Source organism: Mustela erminea, chromosome 9 (assembly GCF_009829155.1).
Source record: "Mustela erminea isolate mMusErm1 chromosome 9, mMusErm1.Pri, whole genome shotgun sequence".
Lineage (NCBI taxonomy): Eukaryota > Metazoa > Chordata > Mammalia > Carnivora > Mustelidae > Mustela > Mustela erminea.
This window is the reverse complement of record NC_045622.1, coordinates 80,540,168-80,556,845: the sequence shown is the minus strand read 5'-3', so window position 1 is coordinate 80,556,845 and position 16,678 is coordinate 80,540,168. Positions and strand designations below refer to the sequence as shown.

Sequence of the window (16,678 nt, the reverse complement as noted above, 5' to 3'; positions counted from 1 at the left end):
TTCCTCACCATTATGACCTTGTCATGATTGATTATCTGCCTAGTTTGTCTGATTTTTTTTATTAAAACATTTTAATTGTTTTGGGGGCGCCTGGGTGGCTCAGTGGGTTAAAGCCTCTGCCTTTGGCTCAGGTCATGATCCCAGGGTCCTGGGATCAAGCCCTGCAGCAGGCTCTCTGCTCAGTGGGAAGCCTGCTTCCCCTCTTTCTGCCTGCCTCTCTGCCTACTTGTGATCTGTTAAATAAATAAAATCTTTAAAAAATTTTTTTAAAAATAAAACACTTTGCCTTTAATAATTTCCATCTCTTCATAGCTATAGGTGTGTAGATTTAGCACCCAACAAATATTTGCTGAATATCTACAAGGGGCTGGACACAAGAATATAAAAATGAACAAGAAAGGTATATGCACAAACTTCAGTAAATTACTGAGATCATTTATTTCTTCTTAAAACAGTAGTAGAGTGGGATGAGGACACTGTATCATAACACTTATGTTTAAATCTTGGCTCTGCTACTTACCAACCCTATGGTATTGGACAAGTTATTTAATTTCTCTCAGTATCAGTTCCCTGTATTTCACAGTGTATAAGGTTTCCCCCTTTAATACAGCAGAGTATGGTAGAAATACCTCAACAAGTTCTGGACTCAGACTAAATCAGATCAGCTTTCTAATTTTCTAATTCTTTATCTAATTATTTTTTAATTTGACTATGATAAGTATTATTCCTCTTGACTCTCACAAGTCATCTACATATGGAATACAACTTATTGGTCTGTTTTACTATATAGGACTAAATGCACTAATATATACTGAGCCTGGTGATGTAAGAGTATTTTATTTGACTGTGTATTTAAATAAAGATTGAACATATAACATCAAAATTCTTCTAACTGCATACTGTCTAATAATTCTGGAGCCCGATTCTTCATTTGTACTATGCAAACAGAGCAATTCCAATGTCACAGAGCTTTTGTGAAGAGTATTTTAATTAATATACATGATAACACCTACTAAGATGCCTAGGCATAGAAAAGCCCTTAATAAATGCTATCTCTCTCCCCCCAAGCTCCAACTTTTCTTCCCTTAGATACTCTTATAATTTGGTCACTGTGCTGCCAATTGATAGCTGAGAGCAATGGCAAGGATTTCCTTCAAGGCCACCAAATGCAGAGCATACCAGCCATGATCTTTTGACCAAAGATCTTTTTTTTTTATTTTGTCCAACCTCTCTGATGTGCCTCTATTGGGCTATATTTCTCTTTCCACACCATGCCTATTAGAGTTTGAGAACTGTTAACATTCTTTTTAAAGTTTTTATTTAAATTCCAGTTAGTTAACATGCAGTGTGACATTAGTTTCAGGTGTACAATATGATTTAATTCTTCCACACATTACTCAGTGCTCATCACAAGCACAGTCCTTAATCTCTATCACCTATTCCACTCATCCTCCCACCCGCCTCCCCTCTGGTAACCATCAATTTGTTCTCTCTAGGTAAGAGTCTGTTTCTCGGTTTGCCCCCCCCCTTTTTTTCCCCTTTGCTCATTTGTTTGGTTTCTTAAATTCCACATATGAATGAAACAATATGGTACCTGTCTATCTCCAACTGACCCATTTCACCCAGCATAACACTTTAATTCCACCCATGTCATTGCAAATGGCAGGATTTCATTCTTTCTTTGTGGCTAAGTCATATTCCATTGCATGTGAGTGTGTGTGTGTGTGTGTGTGTGTGTGAATCACACCCTCTTTATCCATTCGTCAGTCAATGGATAATTAGGCTCTCTCCATAATTTCACTATTAGATAATTCTTCTGTAAACATCAGGGTGCATGTATTCCTTTGAAATAGTCATTTTGTATTCTTTGGATAAATACCTAGTAGTGCAATTGCTGGATTGGAGGGTAGTTCTATTTTTAACTTTTCAAGGAACCTCTGTACTGCTTTCCAGATTGGTTGCACCAGGTTGCATTCCCACTAACAGTACAAGAAGGATCCCCCTTCTCTACATCTTTGCCAATATCTACTATCTCTTGTGTTGTTCATTCTGACATGTATGAGGTGGTATCTCACCACAGTTCAGATTTGCTTTTCCCTAATGAGAAGTGATGTTGAGGAAAACTGTTTGCTTTTTGATATGTTTATGTTTACCATACCACAGAGCTCATTGTAGACATATTTATAAATAATCTAGGATATTTTGATTTTCATGTGAATTATGATCATTTTTAAATATTAAAAGAATATTTCCATATACTGTATATATTTGGTTTGATTGTGTATTTGATGCCCTTGCTCAAAGATCACCTTGCTCAAAGAATATTTCCATATACTATGGAAATGGAATGAAAAGACATTAGTTTTGCTTTGCATAATTTGCTCAAAATCTTTGATAGCATTATTTTTACTGACCATTGTCTTTCCCTTCAGGAAATACTTCTTAAAAACTGGATTTAGCCATTCAATCACAATTCATAATGCACTTTTTTTTTTTTTTTTTTTAACGAGAGGGAGAAACGGGATGGATGGGGGAGCAGAGGGAGAGAGAGACTCTTAAGCAGGCTCCATGCCCATCAGGGAGCCTGACACAGGGCTCGATCTCACAACCTTGAGATCATGACCTGAGCCAAGATCGGGAAGTCAGACACAACGGACTGAGATAGCCAGGCACTCCCATGATGTACATTTTAGAATAATGTTCATTAGAAATGATAAATATAATTGTATTTGTATCTCTCAGTAACTCTTTTAACATTTATTCACTGGAGTAATCTCCTTCTGTTCTGGAATAACAGCTTAGCAGGCCTCATAAGTTTTCCACTCATTAATATGTTATAGCCCTATGGCTATTGTGAGTTGCATATATATAGCCAGCTCAGAAATTGGACTGTCCAGTGCTCAGTTACAAAAACAAACAACAAATGAATATTTACTGAGCAACTACCAAATGTCAGGCACTGTTCTATATTACCTGTGATAAGTAAATAAAACATAAAATTCCAATGACTGCAGAGGTTATATTCCAGAGGATAAACCGATCAATATATTTGAAAACATCTATTTCTGTCTATAGCAGTTTAGCTTGATGAGGACAACTCTTCCACTGGAAAAAACCTAGGAAACCTGGTAATTAAATTATCTGTTTGAAGGGATTAGAGAGCTACAAAAACAGCTAAGACTTGAGGAGATAAACGGGTAGTCTAAACAAGTGAGCCTGACATTGAAGCAGTTCTTCTCCTGAAGGCCATCGTTTATTTGCAAGTGGAAACCAAAAGGCTATGAAACTAAGCAGAACTTTTGGCAACCTCATAGGATGAAGGAGACAAAGACTGAGTTTACAGTCCATTGAGTGAATATGATCAGGTAATAACCCCAGAATTTTATTTGAGACCCAAAAGAGCTAAAACTGGGTGAAAGACCAAAATAAGTCACACAAAGACTGAAATAAGGTTTCAGTCAGTTAAATTCATACTGCAAGAAAATGATACGGTGTTAGATGACTTGCCCACCAAAAGCTACAGTAAATGATAACTGGAAGAAGATACCTTTCAGACTCTAAAAATAGGTCCATGATTTTTCAAAGACAATGTGTGAAATCAAATAAAAAATTACTAGATAGACTGAGAGATAAGCCCAAATATCAATCTTAATGAATAGATAATAGAAATAGACATACTGGGTACAGAACAAAATTATTATTATTTATCTGTATAATTATTATACAAAACAAAGTTATTAGAATGGCCTTAAAAATAACTGATGTGCTTAAGAAAAGAATGGTTAATTAAGTAATATGAACCCAAAAAATGCCTCTACAGAAAATAGTAAAACAAAAATCAGGCCAAATGGAAAACAGATCAACACAATAACTGAAATTAAGAATTCAATAGGTAAGTTTAAGAATAGCCTAGAAAATAGCCCAAGAAAGGATTAGTGACATAAAAGATAGTTTAGTGGAAAGTATTAAGACTAAAAAAGGCAGAGGAAATAATTTGGAAAATATAGAGCAGAGCACAAGACATGCAACATGGTTAAGGAGATCTAACATATGCATAACTGGAATTCCAAAGGAGAGGAGAGTGAAATGAGGTAAAAACAATGTTTATAATAACGAAGAACTTTCCAAAATGATTTAAATTTCAAGTCACATAATCAAAAAGCACAATAAACTCCAAAGAGGATATACACATAAACAACTCCCCACACCAAAAAAGAAAACCAAACAAAAACTAGGACCATCATAGCAGAATTTGTGAAGACAAAGGGAAATTAAAATATTAAGAACAGTCAAAGAAAAAAGATATATTGCACCCACAGGAGCAACAGTCAGAACTGAAATAATGAAAGCCAATAGACTGGCAAATTTCTTTCAGAAGTGAAAGGGAAATAAAAATATTTTCAGTTAAAGAAAATTGAGATAATTCACTACTACCAGACCCCTACTAAAAGACATACATACTAAAAATCGGTTTTTTTTAGGCAGAAGGAAAATAATCTCAAATTGAAAGAAAGAAAATGCATAATGGAATGAAGATCACTGGAATGTTTAAAGATATCAGTAAATCTAGATGAATACTGACTGTATAAGAAATAATTTCTGGTGACATCAATATATATGTAAAGTGAAATATACAATAGTAACAAAAGAGGCAAGAGTGTGACAGTCCTTGCAACTCCAATGTCCAGAAAAAGTATCAATTTATATTTGATCTTAATAGGAAATTATATATGTTGTGAACTCCAGAGTAACCTTAGAAAGAATGGTAAAATGATATATAACACATGAGCAACCAGAGAGAGAAGACAGAATATAATTAAAAAAAAAAAAAAAAAGAAAATAATAAAGGAGAAAAAAAAAGTACAAAGAACAGATTAGACAACTAGGAAACAAACAAGAAAATGGTAGGTAGGTACATTTAAACCAAAATATAACAGTAATTATATTAAATATTCTTAGACTAAACATTTAAATTCAAAGCAAAGATTTTCAATATCCATATGCTACATATAAAAATAAAAACTTAAGTGTTAGGACACAGAAGTAAACAATAAGGGGAAAATGTCATGTAATTGCTATACAAAAGAAAAGTTATCAAATAGAGTAGAGAGAAATAGTAGTAGAAATAAAGCTATTTTATCTCAGGGTTTTGGGGGTGGGAGGTTGGGTGAGCCTGGTGGTGGGTATTACAGAGGGCACATATTGCATGGAGCACTGGATGTGGTACATAAACAATGAATTCTGGAACACTGAAAAGAAAATAAAAAATAAATAAAAATTTAAAAATAAATAAATAAAATAAATCTAAAACAAAAAATCTATTTTATCATGATAAAAGGACCAAATCCACTAATATGACATGTCAATTATAAATCTGTTATATACCTAATAATAAAATTTCAAAATTATGTAAGTAAAATTTGATAGAACTAAAAGCAGATAGATACATAATCATTAACTGTAGAGTTTTAAATATCATTCTTAGTGGGGCACCTGGGTGACACAGTTGGTTAGGCATCTGACTGTTGGTTTCAGCTCAGTTCATGATCTCAGGGTTGTGAGATCGAGCCCCACACTGGGCTCTGTGCTGAGCATGGAGCCTGCTTAAATAAATAAAATAAATATCACTTTTAGTAAATACAGAATAAGAAGACATATAGAAGACTTCAAATACACAATTATCAAGTCTGATATAAATGACACATTAAAAACTCCCCACTCTAAAACTACACAATGTATTTTTTTTTAAGGTACACTGAATATGTAAAATATAGACTATCTGCTGGACTATAAGATTAGTTTCATCAAATTTCAAAGAACTGATATCATACAGAATATATCTTCTAAACACAGTGGGACTTAACTGGAAATTGATAATAGGAAAATAACTACAAAGTCCTCAAATGTTTGGAAGTTATGTAATATACTTGTAAATACTCCAGAAAAAATGGATATAAGTAAATATTTCTAAACTAAACAATGAGGAAAACTATAGCATAACCCACACCAATGAAAATGGAACACATCAAAACTTGCTATATTTTATTCACCCACCGGAGCCCATGGCCGCCGCGCCAGACTCGGCCGAGCCCGCCAAGGGGAAGCCCTTTAAGCTCCTAGGAATTTTAGATGTTGAGAACATTCCCTGTGCTCGGGACTCAGTATTGTATGGTTCATTAGGATCTGTTGTGGCTGGCCTTGGACATTTTTTATTAACTAGTAGGATTAGAAGATCATGTGATGTTGGAGTAGGAGGATTTATCTTGGTGACTTTAGGATGCTGGTTCCATTGTAGGTATAATTACGCAAAGCTAAGAATCCAGGAAAGAATTGCCAGAGATAGAATTAAAAATCAGATTCTACGAAAGTACCCACCTTGATCCTGAAAGAAAACAAAGCAAGAAAAAAAAAAAGAAAAGAAAGAAAGAAAACAAAGCAAGAGCGGCAGCTGAGCAGGGTCTCAAGCATCAAAACCCGACGGTGGCTGCAGGGGTCGCTGCGAATCACATGGAGGGTCGCCAATCACCCTCGTGTGTGCGTGTCCCCCAGACTTTCAGTCACATAAAATTAAATAAAAGAAAAAAAAAAACTTGCTATATTTTAAAAATCACACTTGAGAAAAATTCACATACTTGAATGCGCATATTTGAAAAGGTTGAAAACCAATGATCTATGTATTCATTTTCAAAAATTAAACACCAAAAGTGAATTAAATTCCTAAAAAAGGTGGAACATTCCAAATAGCGAAAGCAATTATACACATAGAAAAAACATACAACAGAAAAAATTAAACAAAGACCAAAAATTTCTTCCTTGAAAATACAAAGAAAATTGTTTCACCCTGTATAAGGATGATCAAGAAGAGAGAAAACACACATTACTAATATAAGGGATGAAAAAGAACATGTCATTAGATCCTATGACATTAAAAATGTTATAGGAGGGCACTGTTAGTAATTTAGTAAAAATAAATTTGAAATTTAGAATAAATGAAGAAAAAATCCCAGAAAAATCCTAATACTTAAAACTGACCTCAGAAGAAATGTAAAACTGTTCTAAAACCATTAAGAAATTAAATCTATAATTATAAAGCCTCACACAGAGAAGACAACAGGTCTAGATGACTTTGCTATGAATTCTTCTAAACACTTATAACATTAATATTATATAAACAAAAATTCCACTAATATTATATAAACTCTTCCAGAGAACAGAGAAAGAGGGAAGATTTTTCAACTCAATTTATGAGTCAGAATAACCTTGGTAAAAATTCAACAAAGATATTACAAAAAAGAAAAACTAAAGGCCAATCTCTCTCATGGACCAAATAAAAAAAAAATTGACAAAATGTGAACATACCAAATCTAACTACACATATGAGAGGATATCACCAGGTTGACAGCCAATTGGCAAGATCCATGAAACAGTTGAGCATGGAGTACTGAAGCTAAGGAGAGAGGTCAGGACTGGAGAGAGAGCTTTTGTAATTGTATTAGAATAGGAAGGATTTAGTAGATATTTATTAAATGAATATATAACAGGATTTTAAAATGGAAGAACTCTTCTGGTCTCAGTTTCAAGCCAATATTATCAGGAGATGGATAAATGATACTAAAAGAAATATTAAATAAAAATGCAATTTTGAGGGCCCCTGGGTGGCTCAGTTGGTTAAGCATCTCCCTTCAGCTCAGGTCATGATCTCAGGATCCTGGGTTCAAGCCCCACATAGGGCTCTCTGCCCAGCTAGGAATCTGCTTCTCCTTCTCACTTTCCCTCTGAGTGCTCTCCCTCTCTCTTTCTGTCTTAAATAAATAAATAAAATCTTTTAAAAAATGCAATTTTCCCAAATACATGGCCTAGAGAAGGCTTCATTATATTTGGGCCGCTCAATGGGATGTTTCTCTATTAATAAAGAGATTCGAAAATGCATGAAGAAGTTCTAATAAGGAAATTTTCTTGGTAAGAACTGCTTTGTTTCTTAATTTTTTTAGCATCTCACTTTATTCTTTTTTTCATGATATTTGAACACTGAACTCTGATTCTATATAATTCTCTCTCTCACACACACACACACACACACACACACACAAACCAACCTATTTCTTTTGTGCTCACCCCCATTACCCCCTATATATGAGGACTGTACTGTTTCAGTCCTTGGTGATCATTTCTTCTTCTAGGCTGCTATAGAGCTTACTGATAATTCATTTGGCCCTCAGTATGTGCTACTTTCTAATGTCATGGTATGCATCCTGCTTCCTCAGCAATAAGAACCTAAATCATTTGAGGGTCACATGGACCATGTCATATACATTTTTGTAACTGCAGCACCTAAAAGATTATAAATGTACAATAAACATTTTTTTGACAATGAAGGTGGCGGTAATATTGAGAGGCATTAGTATTTTTGAAATGCAAGAAAGATGAGAACATTAGCATAACTAACTCAATGTTGTTGTTTTTAATCATACTTAAATGTGATAAAGGACTAAAAAAGAGATGTAATATACAGAGTATACTTAAATAGGCTTTGGAGAGGATAAGTAGTTCTGCAGTGTGTATCCGATAAGTACTTAACTAAATTCAATTGTTATGTGGACAGTAAGTTTTAGACACTTATTTTTCACATGCCTAAGAGCTATAAGAAGCATTATAGAACTACCTTGTAACCACAATTTAAGAGTGCATTTTAAGTTTCTGTTCACAATTATCTTGCACCCTCCAATATCAAAGAAAAAAAATGCTAGCAATGTTCTATTAAGAAAAAATAAAATAAAATTCACAATTCATACCAACTAAAACCACGGAATTAGTTAAATTTAATTAATTCAATAAAAAAGAAAACCTCCAAGTGCTTTACTTTGAAAGGTGGTATTACAGTCACAACACTATTTAAACAAAATTCCTTTTTGGGGTATTCTTTTTTCCCATCTGGGCACTTTTAAAAATCCCAGAAATATATAGTGAAATTTATATGAAGTCTGGTCTTCTCTGAGTAATAGTAATTACAAAATAGTCAGACTAAACTCCTTCTTCTGTGACTTCTATGTCTCTGGGTTTTGCATGCTGGATAACCTCGCTCCTTTCATACGACCCTCACATCCAATTTTCTAGAAAGTTTAATATGAGGATTGGAATAAAAAGCATCCATTTCTCTGAGGTATTACTTTCTAAAATTTACACTTTCTGAAGTAGTTCAGATGAATTCAGCCTTTAATCACCATGCACATACACTGCCAAAATAAGCCATTGATTCTATCAGTTATTCGGGGAATTTTATCACGACTGAAACATTAATAGTTTTGAATGGTTGGCATTGTTGATTTAGGATGGTTGGATGACTGCCTGAATCAAGTCTGAAGGGGCCAGATGATTTAAGCTAGAGGTCTCTAATTAAGGGTGAATATCACAATCATCTGGAGAGTGTTTATAAATTATGGATGTTTTACTACCGACCTAAAGAATCAACTAAGACAAGCATGTTACAATTCGGGGATTTTCCAGATGTATTCTCACTCATAGCCCTCTTTAAGGTACAATGGTACAGCCAAAAAGAAAAGAGCCTTAGCCATGTTTATCAAGGCCATGAGGACTGGTAAATTCTTCAGGCTGATAATAGCTTTTGTAAAGCTTTATAAGTATATACAACAAGCGTAAATTAAATAAATGGGAAATATTAAATGCTATTGTTATAGTAAAGGCCAAAGGTTGCTACATAAGGCAAAGGACAGCAGCTGTCAGGAACACTGAAGCTTGGGAAGTAGGTGTATGTGTCACCCCTTGAAGAGAGAAAAGAGAAATTCCACTTACTGGTGGAAAGTAATAAAGTCAGCCACACAGAAGGAAGTGGATGGGGGTACTCACTACCCTGCCTTCATTTATCAGCTGGCCCTAACTCTAGTAATACTGAAATTACCAATTCCTACCCTAGTATCTTTTGATGGATGGACTTTAAAATGGCACCTCAAATTCAGTTTAAATAAATAAAATCCACTAAATACAGTCAAGTATTATAAAATGAAGGGAAAAAATCTATAACAAAAGTCAGCATTGTTTTTCCAAATGAAGGTAACAGTCATTATTAGCTCAAATTCAGACCATGAAGTCTGGTATTCTAATGTTTAAATTAATGTACCTGTTTATCTATTCTATATCAGTATTCATTTTACTATAAAACAATGCTTAATTATAAAACCATGTTTAATAAGTCAAAATGATGCTCTAGAAGGCATATCATGTTTTTCCTGTAGTCTTGAATACTCACTGGGTAACACTGCTGACAACTATTAGCATATTAAAATGATGTATCCAGAAAAAAAATAATAATAAAATGATGCATCCAGAGAAGAAGAAAGCCTATTGACTTCTGTCCTGTTGATAGTTCTCATTTGCTTAGAAACTCAGTGTGGTCATTATATAATATAATATAGTAAGAAGATTATGGCAAATAACTAATGTTTTTAGTCTAAGGAAAAAAAATATAGCCTTTCTGGTCTCTTTAAAAAAAAAAAGTTCATTAAAGATTAAAGTTGATAGTGTGAAATTTTAGTGAATTTTCATTGCTTTTTTTAAGTTCAATGGGAGTAAGAAAAATTCATTCTCTCTGTAAATGCAAATTAATTAGCTGGGTGTGTGTCAGAAGGAAATTTCCTTGAGCCACAATTTTTTTTCAGTGTTCCAAGATTCATTGTTTATGCACCACATCCAGTGCTCCATGCAATACGTGCCCTCCTTAATACCCACCACCAGGCTCACCCAAACCCCCACCTCTCTCCCCTCCAAAACCCTGTTTGTTTTTCAGTGTTCACAGTCTCTCATGGTTTGTCTCCCCCTCCAATTTCCCCGAACTCACTTCTCCTCTTCTTCTCCCAATGTCCTCTGTGCTATTCCTTATGCTCTACAAGTTAAACCATATGATAATTGACTCTCTGCTTGACTTATTTCACTCAGTATAATCTCTTCCAGTCCCATCCATGTTGACACAAAAGTTGGCTATTCATCCTTTCATAGTTGGCTATGCCTCTGAGGGAGGCAGAATACTCCATTGTAGATATGGACCATATCTTCTTTATCCATTCGTCTGCTGAAGGGCATCTGGGCTCTTCCCACAGTTTGGTGACTGTAGCCATTGCTGCTATGACATTGGAGTAGAGATGGTCCTTCTTTTCACTATATCTGTATCTTTGGAGTAAATACCCAGTAGTGCAATTGCAGGGTCATAGGGTAACTCTATTTTTAATTTCTTAAGGAATCTCCACACTCTTTTCCAAAGTGCCGAACCAACTTGGATTCCCACCAACAGTGTAAGAGAGTTCCCCTTTCTCCACATCCTCTCCAGCGTTTGTTGTTTCCTATCTTGTTAATCTTTGCTATTCTAACTGGTGTAAAGTGGTTCTCAATGTGGTTTTGGTTTGAATTTCCCTGATGGTTAATGATGATGAACATTTTTTCATGTGTCTGTTAGATGAACATGATGAATATGGAGGCCAAGATTCTCAACAAGATCCCAGCTAATAGGATCCCACAGTACATTAAAAAGATTATCCACCATGACCAGGTGGGATTTATCCCTGGGATGCAAGGGTGGTTCAATATTTGCAAATCAATCAATGTGATAGAACAAATCAATAAGAGAAGAGAGAAGAAACACATGGTCCTCTCAATTGATGCAGAAAAAGCTTTTGACAAGATACAACATCCGTTTCTGATTAAAACGCTTCAAAGTGTAGGGACAGAGGGAACATTCCTCAACTTCATAAAATCTATCTATGAAAAACCCACAGCAAGTATCATTCTCAATGGGAAAAGCTAAAAACCTTCCCTTTGAGATCAGGAACATGACAAGGATGTCCACTCTTGCCATTGTTGTTCATATTTTTTAGTGACCTCTCTCTGAAAAGGCTTTCTGTAACTTTTCCATTGCTGAGTTTTAGTCCTGTAACTACTATGTATTCTTTCCAATTTTAAAAGAATATTCAAATACATATTAACAGGAATAATCTCCCAAAGCAAGGATGGATTTAGTTCAGATATATCTTGAGTGCTGTTATTTTGTAAAAGGATGTTAGGGCAATTAACAATTCCAATTCAAATGTGGAAATACAATGTATAAAATAATCCCCATGATCTAATTTGGGGGGGGTGGGAGTGGGGTCAAATTAATATTGCCCAATACCAACACTCTCCTGGTCTACAAGATTTTACTTCCTACATTATTAACTTAAAATATATTAATATGAAAGATTTTTAAATGCCATACAGGGGCTGCCTGGGTGGCTCAGTGGGTTAAAGCCTCTGTCTTTGGCTCAGGTCATGATCCCAGAGTCCTGGGATCGAGCCCCGCATCGGGCTCTGTGCTCAGTGGGGAGCCTGCTTCCTCCTCTCTCTCTCTGCCTACTTGTGATCTCTGTCTGTCAAATAAATAAAATCGTTAAAAATAAATAAATAAATGCCATACAGTATGCTAAAGTTTATATTTCTAATACATTTTATAATATTAATAAACACATAGGATCCAAATAATTAAAAGGATTTTAAGGAGATGACTACTATGCTAATTAAGTAGATTTTACCATCAAAGATTATTATTATGTTCAGGTACAAAATGTATTTTCAACCACTAAATATATTTATATATGTGACAAATAAATTAAACTATCCCAAAATCTGGAGGCTAATGTGGCTCTAGGTACATAATAATCACTAGTTGTTGGCCATGATAGATTTAATCAATTTTGAAATGTTAATATTCTTCTATGCATAGATACATATTTTTGATATTTTTAAGAAAATCAGTCTACTATCATTTTCTGAATACTTCTTTGTGCCAGGTACTATGTTAGATACTGAGGTAATAATGGGAACACATGGTCCCTACCCTCAAAGATCTCACAGCAAATAACAGTACACAGCTTTATTACTCACAGAATGTTTTACCTTAGATGATCACATTTTGACCTTCATCACAATCCTGTAAGGTATATAATGTAAACCCTTAGTTTAGAGTTACTGAAAAGTGGGCTAAGAGAGTATTTTTCTCCTACATCTTTCTCTAAGATTATTTAGCATACCAATAGGAGAAGAATGGGTGCTCAAGAAATATTTGATAATGAGTGACTTGCTCAAGGTCACATAGCAGTACCAGTAAAGCTAAAAATTAAACTCAGGTCAAGTTAATTCTAAGACCAAGATGTCAAAGTCCTACCATAGATAGTTTTGAGAGGTTGTTTCAGGACATCTGTTTGCACATCTCTCTGATGAAACTGATTCAACAACTTCTTAATATAGTAATTCTTGAACTATGTATACATTTTTTTTAAGGTGGAATGGCATGCCAGGAGAATAAGTTTATTCATTGCTCTAGTTTTAGCATCTAACCTAGAAGGGGAGGAGGCAGCAAACAAATGGAATTACAGAGATCTAGCATCTATGTCACCAATATGAACGGTTAGGTCACAGGCAAGTATTATCAGACTGAAATTATCAGCCTTATAAAAAAAAACTTATTTGTATACTCAAGAACAGGAATAATACAAATATCAATCTTGAATCAGAATTAACCTGGTTGGCCTCATGCTGGCATAACTAGATTTCCTTGAAAGTACTATATATCTCAACTTTAGAAAGTGCAACAACAGTAAAACATGAAATAACATGATTTTGTAGTAAGTACTAAAATGAACTCATCCGAATTTTAGTGTAATTATTTGGGTTGTTCCATTTGTGTTTAAGCGAGTTTTGCAATAAATATTTGTTGAAAGTCTATTTACAGGATTGGTGGGCTGGATGCCCAAATGTCTACAAATATTGTGTCTTTGCTAAAATAATTTGTATAACTGAGCCTGTTTAGTCATTATAAAATACCAGTGCTAGATTTAAAACAAACAAACATCTAAAACACCAGGAAACTCATATTCAGTAATTTCTGGATAATGACAGCTAGCATTTATTGATCTGTCACTATGTGGCAGGCACTGTTTGGAGTACTCTCCTTGTATTAAAACATATGATCTTCAAACACACCTGAGACAGGTACTCCTATACTCCCCCCATTTTACACACGGGGAATCTGAGGTAGCAGAGCTAGAGTACTTCTTGAAGCTTCTAGAGCTAGGGAGTAGTAAAGATGGAATTCTAACCTAGGCAGTCTGGTTCTAAAGCGGGTGCTATGCCATATTGCCTCTGCAGACAGAGTCCAACAGCACCCATGATGTCTTCCTTTTATAGAGTTATTAGTATTTGCCAGAAATTCAACTAAGGACACTATGTTTGTTATTTCATTCAATCCTTATAAAAGCAACAATCTTTGGGGTTTTTATACCTATTTTACAGGTCAGGAAACTGACTCAAAATTTAGAATAACCTGTTCACTTTAAGAGGTCATGGCAGGTTGAGATTCTAACCCTGTCTACTCTTTGTTTCTAATGCCTCTACTTTTAATCAATGTGCAGTATTAGGATGGTTTGCAAGAAATATACTTTTGGAGTTGGACCTCATCTTACACATTTTCCACCTCAAAAGAGTTTTGGTGGGTTTCAAGGTGAAAAAGACGGAAATGAAAACAATATATAACATGCTGAAAGGGTTACCAATATGGAGCTCTCCTGCTAAATTTATATATGATGGTGTTCGGATTTTCTGAGGAAAATCAACCCATTCCATAATATGTGAGGAGTAATAAGGAGATGACACATTAAAAAATAACAGTAATAGTAATTAATGAATTTGAGTTTTCACACTTGGACTTTGAAAAAGTTAACTTTCTTTTCTCAGATTAAATGCAGGCATCTCCTTAACTGATACAACTGAATTATTCCACAAACACAAGTCTGGCAAAGTTTTACACGTTTTAAGAGCAGCTAGGTCATTACATAAAAAACTCAAAAAGATTTCCTCTTCTTAATTCCAAGTGGTGGTCCCATCAGATCTAATTTGAAATGCACTGGCAGAGCTTGCTTGGCATATAAGCTGGTGCTTGGCTGGCTCAGGAGCCAAGGGACTTTAACTCCATGGGTGGATGCACAGCGCATATTTTAGTATCTCTGGGGGGAAAAAACAGACAAACTTGTGCAGAAGGAAGACCTGCTTGCAACTGATTATATTACATTTGTACAACATGGTATTGCCCCATCACTTCCAAAGAATCTACAACTGTTACTAAACAAATGAAATGCTAAGGAGTCCTCTTAAAATAAAAGCAACATCAATAATGCCAACAAACATGACTACAACTATGCAGCTAATCAGTATCCACAGCTATAGTAATAAAAGACAATTAGTAATACGTAGGTAATGCCCTCCTAGAAAACAGTAATCAGTCTTAGAGTTAAGAAAATAAAACCATAATACTTGACTTCTGAGAAGATACTTTTAAAAGGCTTTATATGCATAATGTTAGAGGATTATACATAAACATGTAAACATATATTTAAGTATATATTATACATCTTGGGAATATAAAGCATATGCATATTATACACACACATATATATGTGTATTATATATAATTTCTTAGTTCTAAGAGGAAAAGAAATCTAATTGGTCAAAATCAGTCATAAAATTTTAACCATGTTTCTGCAAAAAACAGCAGTGCCAAAGGGTAATGCATCGCTAATGGTTTCCAGTGGAATAAATAGCTACTCTGACGTCAAAACTTTGTTACACTCCAATAACTGGCTCACTTGGGGTTTCAGGTACAGCAAGTTACATGTCAGTTTTAAATAAAGTTATAAAAATAGAATGCCTGGTGAACCATATTGTCGCTATGCAACCTGATATGTTATGATTTATATCCAATAAAATGTTAACAAAGGTGATAGATATACCAAAATAGTATCTGGTGGTTTAGGATGCCCTGATCCTTAAATTTTAGATTTAAAAATGCTATATTTTACTTTGTCTGGACCTACAGTGGTACACAGCTGAGTTATCCACTGTTAGCACAGTATCAAATTAGAAATATTTACATATCTCAAAGACAAAGTGATTCATATACTGGTAAATCTCCCTTGATAGGTATAATAATGATATTTTAACCAGGGACTTAGAGCAATAGGAACAATAAGTCTACAGAATGCCAAAAAAATGGGGGAGGGTTATTATATTAGTTCATATAGGACTAATCAGTCATTTTTCAGAAAGGATATTGCTCAAATAAATATAGGAATTTCTATCAAAATACAGCAATTATATTATCTTACCCTAGGACTAGACTTGAAACTATAAGTTGAGAACCCCTAAAAGATGTGCTCCCCTATATATTATATTTAACAGCTAACTGACATAGTCAATTTTATTTTAAAGTGAGTGCAAATAAGATCTTAGAAGGTTTGAACAATCCATTAAACAGAATGCACAATCAGAATGGTAACAGTTTTTCTATACCAGTGCCTTGCTACAGACTGCATAGAGGGCATATTTGTGTAAAGAAAGGGAATTTGTTTCAGTCAAAATATTTACTGAAATAATATCAAAACAATATATACTTAAGTGACTGATGAAGACAATATATACTTAAGTGACTGATGCAAGAAAATAAATTGTAGTGTTATTCAATTATTATTTCTATATGAAAATAGAAAATATTTTATTCTTATATGTAGACACTTATACAAGTGTTTTATCCATAAAATAACACAGAAATCTATATATATGTATTTATTCTATTTCCTTGTTTTTG

The 16,678-nt window shown here is 34.3% G+C and overlaps 2 protein-coding genes across 6 annotated transcripts in view; one reads left to right on the top strand and one right to left on the bottom strand.

Annotated features, from left to right (window-relative positions):
• Positions 1-16,678, bottom strand: part of METTL15 (methyltransferase like 15) — a 190,109-nt gene that overhangs the window by 49,463 nt on the left and 123,968 nt on the right. The gene's annotated exons all lie outside the window — the stretch shown is intronic.
• Positions 6,060-6,390, top strand: LOC116598129 (cytochrome c oxidase assembly protein COX20, mitochondrial-like). The gene has a single exon (XM_032356443.1). The coding sequence runs from the start codon at positions 6,063-6,065 to the stop codon at positions 6,378-6,380; it is 318 nt and encodes a 105-aa protein (XP_032212334.1). The 5' UTR covers positions 6,060-6,062; the 3' UTR covers positions 6,381-6,390.

Bases quoted from the DNA above. Each gene is read 5' to 3' on its own strand.
- LOC116598129 (XM_032356443.1), top strand. From the start codon at position 6,063: ATGGCCGCCGCGCCAGACTCGGCCGAGCCCGCCAAGGGGAAGCCCTTT.